The 15,786-nt window shown below is 45.9% G+C and overlaps 1 protein-coding gene across 4 annotated transcripts; it reads left to right on the top strand.

Annotated features, from left to right (window-relative positions):
• Nucleotides 1-1,387: 1,387 nt before the first annotated feature.
• On the top strand, nt 1,388-8,332 carry CZIB (CXXC motif containing zinc binding protein). 4 transcript variants are annotated; one of them, XM_044238261.1, is made up of 8 exons: nt 1,388-1,471; nt 1,679-1,762; nt 3,018-3,074; nt 3,430-3,511; nt 3,715-3,746; nt 5,242-5,319; nt 5,936-6,001; nt 6,854-8,332. In XM_044238261.1, exons 1-8 carry the CDS (start codon nt 1,466-1,468, stop codon nt 6,929-6,931), a joined length of 483 nt encoding a protein of 160 aa, XP_044094196.1. In that variant the 5' UTR covers nt 1,388-1,465; the 3' UTR covers nt 6,932-8,332. The 4 variants fall into 4 exon arrangements, with proteins under 4 accessions (XP_044094196.1, XP_044094198.1, XP_044094199.1 ...); XM_044238263.1 differs by having other exon boundaries at nt 1,389-1,471; nt 1,679-1,736; XM_044238264.1 differs by lacking the exon at nt 1,679-1,762 and having other exon boundaries at nt 1,390-1,471.
• The last annotated feature ends 7,454 nt before the right edge of the window (nt 8,333-15,786 follow it).

Below are 15,786 nucleotides of genomic sequence, written 5' to 3'. Positions count from 1 at the left end.
TGTATATGTATATATATATGTATATATATACATATTATATCTCTATATATAGAGAGAGACTTGAGGTTGGGGTTTTTTAAAGTCCTCTTTTATAGATAAATCTGTAGGTATTTCAGAAGGATAACATTTTGCTTTAGTACAGTATATTCCTCAGGAAGTTTTCTAATAATCCATCTTAAAATCAATACCAACAGGGACGCCTGGGTGGCTCGGTTGGACGACTGCCTTCGGCTCAGGTCAGGATCCCGGAGTCCATGGATCGAGTCCCGCATCGGGCTCCCAGCTCCATGGGGAGTCTGCTTCTCTCTCTGACCTTCTCCTTGCTCATGCTCTCTCTCACTCACTGTCTCTCTCTCTCTCAAATAAATAAATAAAATCTTTAAAAATAAATAAATAAATAAATAAAATCAATACCAACAGTCATTAGGAACTGAGACCTAGCTGGGTTTGGACAGTGTGGGAATTTGTGAGTAGATCTGTAGGAATTTTCCTTGCTGCTAAACTAAATTGCACTGCTTCCTTCGGCAAATTGCCGGTTGACCAGATTGTGGGTGCTGAAAGGAACTGGGCTTGGTAAATCTCATATGTGGGGAGGTGATTAGGAGAAGCTCACATCCCACAAGACAGGCCAGACTGGGACGTGTCCTGTCTTTTGACACCTAAGCCAGCGTTCCCTGCAATCCCCGCCCCTATACACACGCTGCCTCCTTCAAAGATAGCAGCAGCTTAGGTCGGGATCTGGGACCAGAGATGTCAGGGTTCCTAAATCCAGTGTATTCCCCTCTATAGAAGGGTACCTGGGGCAATGAAGTTAAGCTGGTGGTAAAGTAGACAAGAATAGTAACTCCAATTTTTAAAAGGCCGTGAGAAGCTCAAAGGCGGTAATTGTCGCAAATAAGCTGTTCCTTGAAATACAGCTTTCTTATGGTCTCAGATGTGCCCTGGACCCCATCCCCCAAATCTGCGAAGCTGGTCCTATGCAGGCGGAACCGACACGATCTAAGAAGCCTCAGAAGGCAAGCAGGGACCAAGCAGTTGGGTGAGAGAAGAACGAGTAGTGAAGAGTCAGAAAGAACTGAGGGGCAGGAGGAAGCCGTGGCAGAGCTTTCCTGCAAGGACTGTGTTTGCTATGGTATCCCTCAGACTAGCATAGTGCCGGCACGAGATGGGCGTTCAGCAAGGATCTGGAAGCAGGCTTCGGCGGGTCTGAGCTAACACTAACTGCGACCTCCACAGGCCCACTTAATAAAAAAAAAAAAAAAAACAAGCCCAGGACGCTAACCAGCCGCGCGTGGACGCCCCGCCCTCTCCCCCGCCGGACGCACGCCGGAGGTACGCACGCCGGAGGTACGCACGCCGGAGGTCCGCACCCCGTGCGCCGGCGTGGCCCACGTTTACGACCGGCCGGAAAGTAGCGGCGGCAGCTTTCGCCAGCCCGGTTGGGGCCGGGCCGAGCGGAGCCACTATGGGGGTGAGGCGCAGGCAAAGTGCCGCCAGGGCAGGGACGGGGAGGTGGTGAGGACCTGGGAGGCGGGAGTTCGTGCCAGGAGGGACTGAAAGAAGTGGGCTTGCGCTGAGGAGTGGGGAGGCAGAGCTCGAATCTAGGAGGGGCAGGGCCGGGGCTCGGTAGGACTGCGCAGGCGCGGTTCATGCACTTGCTCTGGCACTCCCTCCACAGAAAATTGGGCTACAGCTCAAAGCCACGCTGGAGAATGTCACCAACCTCCGCCCCTTGGGTGAGGACTTCCGGTGGTACCTGAAGGTGCGACTGGAGGGGCGGGACCCTAGGCGGGAGAAGGGAGGGGCAACGGAGGGGAGGTAGGCACCGCGAGGTTCCGGAAGGGGGCGGGGCGCCAGGGGGCCGGGCCTAGAGAGTTTTTTGGCGCCGAAGTGCGACTCGGAGGGCAGCTTTGTCTCAAACCATTAAGAACGGACATGTGTAACCGCTAAGTGGTATTTTCCTGAATAGAATTTGTTCGTTTTTCTAAATGTATTGATTAGTTCTTTTTTTTTTTTTTAAGATTTTATTTATTTGACAGAGATCACAAGTAGGCAGAGCAGCAGGCAGAGAGAGGGGGAAGCAGGCTCCCTGCTGAGCAGAGAGCCCATGGGGGGCTCCATCCTAGGACCCTGGGACCATGACACGAGGCTTTAACCCACTGAGACACCTAGGTGCCCCTATTGGTTAGTTCTTAATTACTAACATCTCGGAGATCCTTTTGTAATTTTTCCTCCGTGAAATATTTTGTTTTGAAAACAGTAAACAGAGACTACTTGAAGGGGTCTTGGGATTGTTTAGTAAGGAGGGGAATTTCACCTTCTGTTTTAGTTGATCAGGCTTTATTTATTGTGAAATCCCTTTAGTTTTGATCGTGGCTTCCTCCATCCCTCCCCACCCCATACTGGTGAATCTGGTACTCTGGTGGCGTGGTCTACAGACGCCCTTAACTTCCAGATCATCATCTGTTTCCCTTCTCATCCAAACCCCAGCATCATTCAGATCCTGGCAATAGCTCTATTCCTTTTAGGAAGCTTTCTCACCACCTTTACTACCAAATATTTTGAAGCTCAAGTACCAGGGTTTATTTGAGAAGTTGATGTTCTTCCACTTCAAAAAGCACAGAGTCTAGCGGAGAAGACAGAGAAATAGAGTAACAACAGTGATAAGTACTTTTACTAGGAACCTACAAGGCCTATGAGAACACAAGGGAAGTTCCAGACTCAAGAACGGGTGGGGGTTGGCGCTGTTGAGACCATCTTGGTACTACAGGAGCCTTGAATTTCCAGCCAGACGGTACTTCTTAGAGGAGGGTGGGCGCACCAGCAGGAGAAACCCTGACCTTTTCTTTGCCCAGAGAGAAATTTTGGTTATGTCCTTGGTGGGGCTGTTCTAAGGATGAGGTGCGGTAGTTGATGGGAAGATAGGTCGAGCCTGCCTACATCACACTTTCTTGCCTTTCCCCTGTCTGCCCGACTTAGCTAAACTACTTTACTAATTTTCTTTTTCCTCCCACAAGATGAAATGTGGCAACTGTGGTGAGATTTCAGAGAAGTGGCAGTATATTCGGCTAATGGTAACTACTCCCCCTACCACCATACCCACATACAAACACATATAGGCCTCTCCTCAGGGATTTGGGGAAGGAACCAGTGGCCCTGATCTCTCAGGTCTTTGGACGCTGCTTTTTGTGGTTTGGAAGGGCAGCCATTAGTATGGTCAACATTGGGAAGAACGGGCTTCTTCGGAATGTGAGGCAGAGTTCAAAATCGAGGGGAGTCCCTTTCTCAGTCTCAGGAAGCTCCTCAGGATTCTTGTCATAGCTGATGGCATTCCCTGTTTGGGTTTGGATCTCTTCACCTATCTAGTAAGTGGTAGACGGGATCATGTCTAATTAATGTGTGACTACAGATTCTGTTTACCCTTGCCAGGACAGTGTGGCACTGAAGGGAGGTCGTGGCAGCGCCTCCATGGTCCAGAAGTGCAAGCTTTGTGCGAGGGAAAACTCCATCGGTAGGTCAGGTCACAAATCCTGAGTTCTACCAACTGGGGCTACATCTTCCTGATACAAAGCAGGCTCATGTTACTATGGGTAGACCCAGACCTGAGATGCCCAGGCTGTGGCAGCCGACTCTTTTCCCCAGAGCCAATATGGGCACTAGGATGGGGGCAGCGTATGGACTCAAGTCAACTTTGTCTTCTCTTTTACATTTCAGAGATTTTGAGCAACACCCTCAGATCTTACAATGTAAGTTTCCTGCTGTGGTGGTAGGTGGTGGGATTAAATCTAAGCTGGGAGCTAGGAGTTTGGGGTTCTAGAGTTCTGTCTGTACCAGAGTGACTTGCTATGGGATATTCATTCATATACTTACTTGTTCACTCATTCACTCACTCTGTCACCATACACTGGCTGAGTGCCTGGTAGGCAGAAGATTCATAATCAGGCTATTACAGTGTCTTCTCTAATAAGCACTGGGCTGTGGGAGCTCAGGGTACCTCTGGCCCAACCCTTCCACTCAGGTTCCATCTCTGGGAGCACTTGCCCTTTCTATACCGGGGGACTTGTGAGCCTTCTCTGGCACCCTTGATATTGACATTAGCTAGTTAGTTATACATTACTGTGTAATAAATTAGTCCAAAGGGAAGAGAGGGAGTGTGTGCTTTTAAGTCTCTTTGTTTAAAGGGTAGTTACTTATATTCACCTATTACTTAGTATTTTTTTTTTTGAAGATTTTATTTATATGAGAGAGAATGAGCATGGGGAAGGTAGGGGAGAGGGAGAACCAGACTCCCCACTGGGCACTCAGCCCAATGCAGGGCTCAGTCCCAGGACCCCAAAATCATGACCTGAGTTGAAGTCAGACACTTAACCGACTGAGCCACCCAGGGGATCCCCCTTACTATTTTTGAAACATGTCTGATTTATGCCAAATTCTCAGCTTTGTTCTGAAGTTAGAGAAGTCACAAGGACTTGCTTTCAAGTAAATAATATATGGTAGATGAGACACACCAGCAAACAAAAAGCAAACCAGGGCCGACAGAGAGTGCCTTCTTTGTGCCGGGCACATGACTGGTGTGTAGGAAATGATTTTACAATGAAGGACAGAATGAGATTGAATGTGTGGGTGTGGTGCTTGGTATCTCTGAGCCCATGGGTCAGGGAGGCTTGAATTTCCTCGTTCTACCAGCCCCCTTAGAGGCGCTTGTTCCACGTGAAAACCCCATTTCGAAGACTTTTATTTAAGTCATCCTCCTGCCTCACAATATGGCAGAGGTTTAGCCAAAGGCTGTAGTTAAGTGTCCAGGCCATTGGGAAGATCTGGAAACTTTATAGCATAACATTCTTGTTCACATTTTTTTATTTTGATAACTTTATCTGCCATTTATTGAGCACAGTGTCAGGTACTATAGCTAGGAACTTTACACATAGTTCAGATTTTCACAGCGAACCTCAGCCCAGTCTGACAATCTTAGGCCCTAGCTGGGAAGAGAGGTAGAGCTGCCTGAGATCATATCCAGGCAGGCCGACTCTAGTACTTAGTCTTTCTTCTGCAGCAGCTCTGTCCAGGCGGGTCTCATTAGGAGCAGTACCCAATGCAGGTCTCTTCCAGAAGAGGAGGAGTTGCTCTCGAGTCCCTTCTGGACTAACGGGTTATAGGGCCCCTTTGGCAGGAAGGGCAGCAGCACTGAGATCTTTCCAAGGGCCCACTGGCGCCTGCGCCGTCAACACACTTCTTTTCTAGGCTGAAGACAATGAGAAGTTCAAGACGATTGTAGAGTTTGAATGCCGAGGCCTTGAACCAGTTGATTTCCAGCCCCAGGTGCGTAACCTCTATCTGTGGGGAGCTCATACAGGAAGTAATAATAGAACTTTGCTTTATCCAGAGACCGTAGACTAGGACTTCTCCTAAGGGTAGTAACTGTGATTTATTAACTGCCTACTGTATATTGGGCACTGCTGGTCACGTTTACATATTATTTCCTTAAATCCTCACAGTAACCCTGTGAAGTTACTCATCCTATTGTTTGGACAAGTGAAAACTTTTTTTCAAGATTTTGCAGCTTGTGCAGGGTGACAGTAAGCCTGGGAACAGTTATTTGAACCCCGGTCTGACTCCAGAGCCCGCTCTCATCCCCATCTCCTAAACAAAACTAAGGTCCAAAGAGGGGAATGACGTGCCCCAAGTCTTTTGGGAGCTCAGGGGTAGTGGAAAGGTTTACCCTTCACCTCCTGCTTCTGGTCCAGGGCTCTAGTTGAGAGGAACCGCTGTAGTACTGGGAAGGCTGCCAGGCCTGGGAAGTACATGATTCCAGAACAGGTGCTCACACTGCATCTCTGTCCTCCCATCCCAAAGGTGGTTTGAAAAGAGCCAGTTCCCTGGCCAGGCCTCTGCCCCCTTTCCCCCAGACTAACCACTGCCTTCCTGTCACCCCCAGGCTGGGTTTGCTGCTGAGGGTGTGGAATCGGGGACAGTCTTCAGTGATATTAATCTGCAGGAGAAGGTACAGGACTTTGGGGCCTTGTGGGGGCACTGTATGGAACCTGGTGGGAACTACCCTTTCGGTGAACAAAGATCAACAGAAAGCTGACTCTGCCTTCTTATTTTTGTTGGTGATTTTGGTGTTTAAATGGCCCCAAGTATAGTGCTAAAATGTTATCTAGTGTTCCATAAGAAGGCTTGGATATGCCTAATGGAGAAAATGCATGTTAGATAAGCTTTGTGTAGGCATGAGTTCTAGTGCTGTTGCCTAGAAGTCAACTATATATAAGGTGTTTTTTAAACAGAGACCTACCCAAAACAGAGTTGTATATTGATTGGTTGAAGAAAATGTGATCAGAGGCTTCCAAAAACATAACCCTGTATTTCCCCTGGGAGTAGTGGTTCACTATTTACTAATTCAGTGTTTGTGGTGATTTTGTAGACTATAACTACCATGAATAATGAAAATCAATTGTATTACTGAACATGTTACTACCTTAAATAAGCCTGTGGTCAGCCTTCAAAAGGACAGAAACCTCCTTCAGTTTGCATAGCACCTGATAACAACAACAACTGGAATTTACCGAGCTCTTATATGTGCCTGACATGATGCTAAGTATTTATACCTGTTTCCCCATTTGCTTCTTTCAACGTTCAACCTGTTTTTGTCCCTTTTTTTTAATAGAGGACAGAACTGAGGCTCTGAGAAGTTAAGTGAACTTGCCCAGAATGCACTGTAGCTCTGTTCTAGGTCACACATATTCATGAATGTCTCAGTAAGAGCCTGAAGTGGGCCTTTAAAGTCCCAGAGTGCCATAGTCCCCACTGTCCTAAACCATCTCATGAGGCCGACAGGGCCATTTTTTCCCCACAGGATTGGACTGACTATGATGAAAAGGCTCAGGAATCTGTGGGAATCTACGAGGTCACCCACCAGTTTGTGAAGTGCTGAACCTTCTTCCTGCACACTTGCCTCTAAGAACTGAGAAGGGACAATGTGCCCCCAGGCAGCAGAGCCCACTGAGGCGAGTCCTCTCATCCCTTGTCTCCTGGAAGTTATCCAAGTCCTCACCGCTGCATGCTGGGCTCTGTCACAGCTTCCCAAGTCCCACCAATAAAGCCCCTGTTTGTACTGCACTGGTGCATGAAGGCAGAGTCAGGTAACAGCAACTCCAGCCACAAATAAGAATTTCATGTTGGAAGTCTCTGGTTGCTTCCTGGCACATTCCCACAGTAGAGGATCCAATTTGTAAAATATGCAGGAGCACATAGCTTCTGAGGGCTCTCCAGCTCTTGGGGAGCAGGTAGGTTAACCCAACGGACCTAAGGTGTCAAAGCCAACAGTGCAAAGAGCAGCTGGGCCTGTGGAACGATGCCATGAGCCCCATGGTCCTGAGCCAAAACACTACATTGATCACCGTGGCTCCCAAGCAAACCCAGGCATTTCTAGCTGGTGTCACTTCATAGTCCAGGGCTAGCAGGGACTTTAGAGGCAGCAGCCCAGTACTGGCATGAATCTGCGCTGTGAAGTTCCTGCTGGACAGTCATCAAGTCTTTGTCCATTTGCTGTGATGGGGCAATCATCTCCCACCAGGGGAATCAATAGGAAAGTTCTTCCTTCTGCCAAGTCAGCATCTTTGCTCCCTAAAGCTCCTGCTTGTCCTAGTTTGTCACCTTTGTGGTCATGCTTCCATGTTCTGCCCCTGGACAGCCCTGTGGAGGTCTGAAGACAGGAGTCGGGGCCCTGTAAGTCTCGTGGGCCTGGTTCCCTGGGTCTGAGAATCCCCTGCAGAGTAGAGAGAGTTGTTCGGTGCAGTTAGATGGTGAGGGTATGCTCAAGCATTCACACTGGTGAATCCACTATTCGGGAAATCTGTTGTGAGACACCTTATTTCACCAGTGTTGCTGGAGTCAGAATCTTTTGGAAGTAAAAATGATTACCTTCATTTTTTGAGAGGCCCATTAGGAAAAAATATGCCCACTTCCAGACTGGTTGTGGGGGGCACTAGAAAGTAGCACTACTACCTCAGATTTGGTAGTAAAGCGATCCCTACCTTGTCCGTTCTCCAGTCTGGCATCTACATCATGTTTCCTCTAGGTTCCCTATGTTCCTGGCCCCTGGACCTGCTCTTTCCTGTATGTGACAGAGTAGAACTTCTTTGGCCCGCCGTCAGCCAGCAGGTCTGTCCAGTCTGTCACCCCCAGGGTCCAGTCCACTGCCCAGCCTGAAAGCAAATTAAGTGGAAGCTGCCTGAGAAAGCAGCCTTTCTGGGTTTTAGTCTCTTACGCAATAGCCAGTGTGTGTGTGAAGCTCACAATGACAGACAATAAAAGGATCTCAAGGTTTCCTTTATATTTTAGATTATTTTCTCATTTTTCGGGAGTTGGAAGAACCCAAATAATCATTAAGGGATTAAAAGAAAATTAGATGATGTCAGCAGATGCAAGTGTTCAGAAAAAGTGTTCACTAAAATATAATACTCATTCAACAACAAAAACAACAGAACTATAGAAACTCTGAGCAGACTGGGAATAGAAATGAACTACCCTCACCTCACAAAGTAGATTTATAGAAAATGTAGAGCAAATGAAATGTGTGAAGTAGTCCTGTCAAGGTCAGGGTAAGCTGAGGATACCCCTGATCACCACTACTCTTCCTTGTGCTTGAGGTCCCACCCAGTGCCCTAAGACAAAAAAAAAAAGTAAAGGGAAGGTATCAAAAAGGAAGAAAACTCATTTTCATGGATTGTGATTTTCCACTTACAAAATACAAAAAAGCATTAATAGGTGCTGGATTTAAGATCAATATACAGAAATCCATTTCGGTACACCGATGATATTCTGCAAAATAAAAATAGAAAAAAAGTACTATTTATAATAGTAATAAGAAAAAATACCTCCAAAAGTAACTGGGAGTTAAATCTATCAAAAATGTTCATGACTCTAGTATATGAGAAAATTATTAAACTTTGCTGAAAGGTGTTAAAGCCTAAATAAATGGAGACCTATATACTATTACTGGAGAATAGGAAGACTTGGTAGTATATCCTTCTCAACAAATGTATCTATAAAGTTCTTATTCAGATCTCAACTTTTTTTTTTTTTAACAGAACATAGGTTGATTCTGAATCTGATGCCCTCTACTGGATGCCACGATGTAGTGATAGAGCAGTGGCAATGAAGCCAGCACCATACTGGCCTTGTGATGGACAAACAGACCAGTGGGACAGTAGACAGACCCCGGCATGTGTGAAAACTGGTTTAGGAAAGGTGCTGTTGCAGATCAGTTAAATTTTTAACTCCCCAATAAACAGCGCTGGGGCAAATGTTTGAATATGAGCAGTAAAAGATACTGGGACTCTATTTCTGCATATAAAAGTCTATTCTGCCATTAGTTATCTTGGGTGCTTTGGTGCAGCAGCACGGTGGGGTAGAAGAACCCTGGGCTCAGTGTCTGGCTCACTGTAAACGCTGGGCAAGTCCTGTCCCTCTCAGGACCCCAATTTCTCCATCTAAAATAAGGGCAATTTCAGCTCTGACATTATGTTACTAAATAAGAATTAGTCAAAATGGTGGTGGCATGTCTGAGGCCTGCCCCACACTCCAGGACCTGTCCACATTGTGGATGGTAAAGCTGCTGGATGCAGGGACAAGTGGAAGATGAGACCATCTGAGTCCTCAGTATGCCCTTCTAACACTATCCTTGCATAGCTGTTTACACTTGATCTTAGCCAAAAGGCCGAGAAGCGATTTAAAAGGTGCCATCTTTATCCAAAAGCATTTTGTAAACTTGGCTCTTGGTGAATGAGAAGTTGAAGGTTGGGTAACATTAAGCTGCATCCTCGTGTACAGCAGTCATTTCCGTCACCCAGGATCTCTGCCTGACCAGGCAGCCTGATCATCTCACAATGCTGTCCCCACTCCTTTGTAAGCCAAGTCACCCTGGGCTAAGCCCTATCCCTGGTTAGCCATCAGAGCCCCAGAGAAGGCTGCATGCCTGGCCTTCAGAAAGCTCGGGACTCACGACAAGGACCATTTCCACACTCCTGACACTTAACTATGCATCTGAACTTTGATTCCGCCATCTTCCCTGAGGGCCTTTGCTGCAATAGGCTTTACAGGGAGAAGATGAATGAGACCCAAACTGTCCTGTTCAAGAGCCAAGCAACTATAACCCACTAACTGAAACAGTTATCCCAAACAGGTGCACTGGATCACTGGGAAAACTTTTGAAAAAGACATTTCCTGTCTCTACTTCATTCCTACTGAATTAGAATCTCTGGGCTAAGATCTGAGATTTCCTTTCATTTAAAAGCATTCTCGAATGAATGTGATGTATCCAGATGACCAGAGCACACCTTGATTTCACAGCAGGGTGTGCTCTGGGCTGCTGTGGAGACTAAAGGAGATAATGAGGGCAACATGTTCAGCACAATGTCAGGGGTATTATACAGAGGGAATGGAAGCAGTGACGACTTGGTTAGAAATGCAGACAGTCTGCTGTTCTCTAAACATGTTGCTTCTCCCTGAACTGGGAAACAGCAGTGAGTAACTAACCATGTCCTAATTCCCCAAGTATGGCTGTTACAGCTCCATCTTCTGAGCTTACTGCTTCCTACTTAGAATTGGTTTGGAACCAAAAGATACAATCTCATGAGACAGGACAAATGCCAGGCTTGATTATAAAAGCCAGTTACTTAGATTTACAGCAGACATGGATTGAGTGAGAAAGACGTGGGGGCTTTGGCTTAATCCATAAGCTCAAACTATGCCAAATGCAAACTGACTGAATTAAAAGTGGTCACAGGCTAGAGCAAAAGAAATAATGGCAAGACGGGGGGTGAGAGCAGTGCCCCCAACCATTGGTCAGTCCGTGCTGTGGGGCTGTTTCATTTGGTGCTCTGCATTTCAGTGCAATTATAAACGAAACTCACTAGGCCTGGAGATGGTTCCTGTGGGGTACAGCAAGAGAACAGGAGAGGTTTATCCAAGAGATAACACACCGGGGAGGGTGTGTGCAGCAGACATGGTCAGTTTTTACAGAGCTGAAGGAGTCCCAACTGGACAAGGGCAAAGACAGCGACACTCCATAGGGGCAAACAAGCACCAAGTGTAGAGTTTCAGGAAGATAGATTTCAGCACAATACAAGAGAGACTCTCCTAATGTTTGTCCAAAATCGGTATGTGATACATTATAGATGGGGAGCTCCTAATCCCTGGAGATATTCAAGAAGAAAAAGATTGTGAGGATTCAGGCCTCACAGGTGACTTACACAAGACCAGATTTATCACATCAGAATTCTGGTTTTGATACATCCAGGCAGGAATTACTGGGCTAGACAATCCAAGGAATTCCACAACCTTCAGTTAAGAATCGCTACTGCTTAAAATGGGATGGGATAGGGGAGGGAGACAAAGCATAAGAGACTTAATCTCAGGAAACAAACTGAGGGTTGCTGGGGGGCAGGGGACGGTGGGGGTGGATAGGTTGGCTTGGTTATGGACACTGGGGAGGGTCTGTGCAATGGTGAATGCTGTGAGTTGTGTAAAACTGATGATTCACAGACCTGTACCCCTGGAGCAAATAATACATTACACGTTAATTTAAAAAAAAAAAAAATCGCTACTGCTACAAACAGAGTGGAACTGTCAGAGGGTAACTGGAAACTTTTTTCTCCCTTTTGAAATATGTTTTAACAACGACTAGAGAGGGAAATGAATTTGCAATCAATTCAATGTGCTAGCTCCTCTGGACGACTGGGCACTCACCAGGCTGCTGCTGCTCTTCCTGCTCAGCCAGCAGTGGTGTGGAGAGGCTGCTTCCGTACATTCTACATATCTAACTGTAAGCACTGTTGCTCACTCTCTCTGCCCAGCTCCAAAACCTCTAACTACACCAACAGTCACCATCCTGCTGTTCCACGTACTACACAGTTCATGTGCCATGCCATGCACTGTGTTGAACGTGGGGATACAGGATATGGCCTTCGGCCCTCGAGATGCTCGCTGCGACAAACAATCACAGTACCGGGCTTCAGAGGGATAGTCAGTTCCCAAATATTTAACAAGCCCTGGGGCCCCTCTGGTCGCCCACAGTCTAACAGTGGAGAAAGCTGTAGAAACTGCAACGTACTGTGGGAAAGGGGAGACAGCCCAAAAGCTTTAGGCATACTCAGTCTCCAAGGATGGGGTGAGGGAAGGTTTCCTAGAGGAAGTGAAATCTAGCTGAAACCTGAAAGTTGAGCAGATGACCAAAAGGGCAGGGAGGAAGTTGTGTTCCAAGCAGAGGCAACAGCATGGCATGGCATCCCTGAGGGAGTGCAAGCCTTTAAGAGCTGAGGCTGAAAACATGAGCTTGGTCAGCTCCATCCAAGACTCAACTGTCCCATTAAGGGGCGTGAACTTCTTTCCAACGTAATGAAAAACCATCTTAGAATTTTATGCAGGGATATGATCAGGCTTGAACATGAGAAAAATCACTGGCTACAGTGAGGAGGGAGAATGGACTGGAGGGAATGAGTGGGATCTGGAGGCAGGAAGGCCAGTGAGGAGTGAATAAATAGACTCCATCTCTTGATAGGAGGAGCTACAAAATTACCCTCAGAGGTATTGGTGCCAGGAGGGAACAAGACAGATCTCCAGCAATAACCCACCCTGTGTCAGGCTCCTTAATGGCTAAAACAGAAGTCCAAGCTAGGAGGAGGAGGATGGAGGGCAGGATGACCCTGCAACACCACAACCTTCCTTTCTCCATCTACCACCTGTCTCGTGTCTACCTCCTCAAATCCTGGCTCCCATTCTGTCATTGTGTCACATGAAGATAACTGGAAAGGTAATCTGGAAAGCATGCTTGATGTGGTCAACTTAAAACATAAGCTATTAGAAACCACACTGAGGTACCACTTCATACCCACCAGAGTAGCTATATGGCAAAAAAGATAGATGGAGGGGCACCTGGGTGGCTCAGTGGGTTAAAGCCTCTGCCCTCGGCTTGGATCGTGATCCTGGGGTCCTGGGATCAGGCCCCACATCAGGCTCTCTATTCAGCGGGGAGCCTGCTTCCTGCTCTCTCTCTGCCTACTTGTGATCTCTGTCAAATAAATAAATAAAATCTTTAAAAAAAAGATAGATGGATGTAAGTGCTGGTAAGCATGTGGAAAAACCAAAACCTTCATATTCTGCTGGTGGAAATGTAAAATGGTTCAGCTACTGTGGAAAACACCCTAGCAGTTCCTTCAATGACTAAACAGAGCTACTACATGACTTAGCAATTCCACTCTTAAGTCTATACCTAAAAGAAATGAAAACATGTTCACACAAAAACTTATACACTAGTATTCACAGAATTATTCATAATAGCCAAAGGTAGACAACCCAAATGACCATCAACTGGTGAATGAATAAATGTGATATACCCATATGCTGAAATAGTATTCAGCAATAAAAAGAAAATAAGTACTGATAAATAATAGAGCATGGATAAACCTTGTAAACATTATGCTAAGTGAAAGAAGTCAGTCACAAAAGGCCTTACATATATAGTATAATTCCACTTATGCGGAAGGTCCAAGATAAGAAAATTACTATAGGGACGAAAAGTAGATTCGTATTTTTAGTGTTTGGTTGCGGGACAGGGATTTGAGGGAAAAGGGGAATGACTGCTAATGGGTACAGAGTTTCTTTTGGGGATGAAAATGTTCTAAAATTCATTGTAGTGTAGTGATGGTTGCACAACTGTGGATAGGCTAAGATGACTGAATGATACATTTAAATAAGTGGAATATAACTGATGATAACTGCAGATGTAAGAAAATGTGAAGTATCATTTGTTTTCTACTCATGTTGAGTTTTCCATTTTCCAACCATGTACTTGTTTTAAGTCTTTATGCCAGATATATTTTATTCCAAGAATGGGTTCTCACTCAAAATTGACTACACCCTTGACTTCCGCACACCCCAACCTGCAGGAAGGATAGGTAAGGAGCTTGAGGGCAGGTGGAAAGGGCAGTCCCATTTGGGCAAGGAATATTGGTTCCTTGCTTTATTCCTGACCCAAGACTGACCCAGGGCAGCTTGACTTTGTACGTCAATGGAAACATTAGATGACATTGATTAGAAGTGACTGTTGATTGGGGAGGGTATGTGCTTTGGTGAGTGCTGTGAAGTGTGTAAATCTGGTGATTCACAGACCTGTACCCCTGGGGATAAAAATATATGTTTATAAAAAATAAAAAAAAATATTTAAAAATAAATAAATAAATAAATAAATAAATGGAATATATAATATGTTAAGTATATCTCAATAAAGCTGTTTAAATAAAAAAAGCTACATGGTAACTGCAAAACTCACTTTGGGGCTTCTGAGCGAATCTCAATGAGAAGAAGATAATCTCTAGAGAGGCTGGTATGGTTGTGAATCTGAATTTGTGTCACACTTGTTCTGGAAGTCATGAAGAGAGAAAGCCTCCTGGACAAAACTTGCTGATTTCCCAAAGCCCACTCCTCACATGGGAAACTCCACATGGGAATGGCTTTAGGGTCAGGAGGAGCACAGATGTGTTTAGTAAAGTTCATTCTCCTAAGTCGGGAGGCCAACTAGTTTAAGATAATTACTGGAAGCTTAGATGAACAGAAACATAATAGAAAGAGCCCTGGACAATGAATCAAAAGAGCCTGTCCTGAGCCTACCACTTATCAAATGACCTTACATTCCCCAACTATCCATCTTCTGTACGTAAACTGGAGACAGTAACTTCTGTCCATTCCAGAGATGAGGGGATCAAATCAGCTGAACACTTTACAAATGTGCAAGACGTGTATGAGCGCCAACTGGGTTGAGACTTAATAAACTATTAAGGGTTTCTGCCATCCCAGGTACCACTATAGAAGCCTTCACAGCACGAATCCAAGACCAGGAGGAAGGGCGGGGTAAGTTTTAAGTAGGAATGCTGAACAAGGAGACAGACCATAGAAGAGATTCCTTTAAAGAACTGCACGTACTCAGGGTGTACTGCCGAAGGGTACATTCACGCTGAACAGATGCATGAAATAGGACATTTCAGCCCTGCAAGTTCCAATCAAGGTTTTGGTTTTAAAAACTCATACTAGGTTCCTGGGTGTCTCAGCTGGTTAAGCAATTGCCTTTGGCTCAGGTCATGATCCTGGAGTTACAGGATCAAGTCCCGCATCAGACTCCCTGATCAGCAGGGAGTCTGCTTCTCCCTCTGACCTCTCTCCTCTCATGCTCTCTCTCTTTCTCTCTCTCTCTCTCTCAAATGAATAAATACAATCTTTAAAAAAATAATAAAAGCTCATACTATGGGGAGTTCGCTATTCAAGTGAGGTTCAACACTTCGATAAGCAATAGAGCAACAGCAGCACAGACACCACAGAGCAGCAAGGGAACACAAACTAAGCCTCAACTACTTGCCAGGTGCTTTCCCTGCATCATTAGAGCTAGCCCTCATTTCATCCCCATGCTATAGGAACTGTCCTCAATCACAAGGAGCAACACACACCAGAGAGGCGGAATAACTTGCCTTTGGTCGTATAGGGAGGACATGGTAGAACCAGGATACCAGTTTTTGGAGGGAAGGGTCATTATTTTATGACAAATATTACACACTTAAGATCCTCTTCTGTCAGAAACCCTTTTAGACGACGCCATCAGCCTCAGCCAGAGAATAGGAGGCATCTGACTCACCCACCCTGCAAATGGCCCCACAAATAGCATAGGTTTTAAACTTACCTTTGGACTTGCCTGTCGCCTTGTCAACCATTTCCTGAGCCTGCACAGGTGGACAAACA

The sequence above is a fragment of the Neovison vison genome, chromosome 2, assembly GCF_020171115.1.
Source record: "Neovison vison isolate M4711 chromosome 2, ASM_NN_V1, whole genome shotgun sequence".
In the NCBI taxonomy this organism is placed as follows: Eukaryota; Metazoa; Chordata; class Mammalia; order Carnivora; family Mustelidae; genus Neogale; species Neogale vison.
Note: the sequence above shows the minus strand (reverse complement) of the source record. Positions and strands in the feature narration are given on the sequence as shown.

Excerpts from the sequence above, each read along its gene's own strand:
- CZIB (XM_044238261.1), top strand. Across the intron at positions 3,075-3,429 it reads GGCAGTATATTCGGCTAATG|GACAGTGTGGCACTGAAGGG; the intron begins GTAACTACTCCC and ends TACCCTTGCCAG. Across the intron at positions 3,747-5,241 it reads ACACCCTCAGATCTTACAAT|GCTGAAGACAATGAGAAGTT; the intron begins GTAAGTTTCCTG and ends CTTCTTTTCTAG.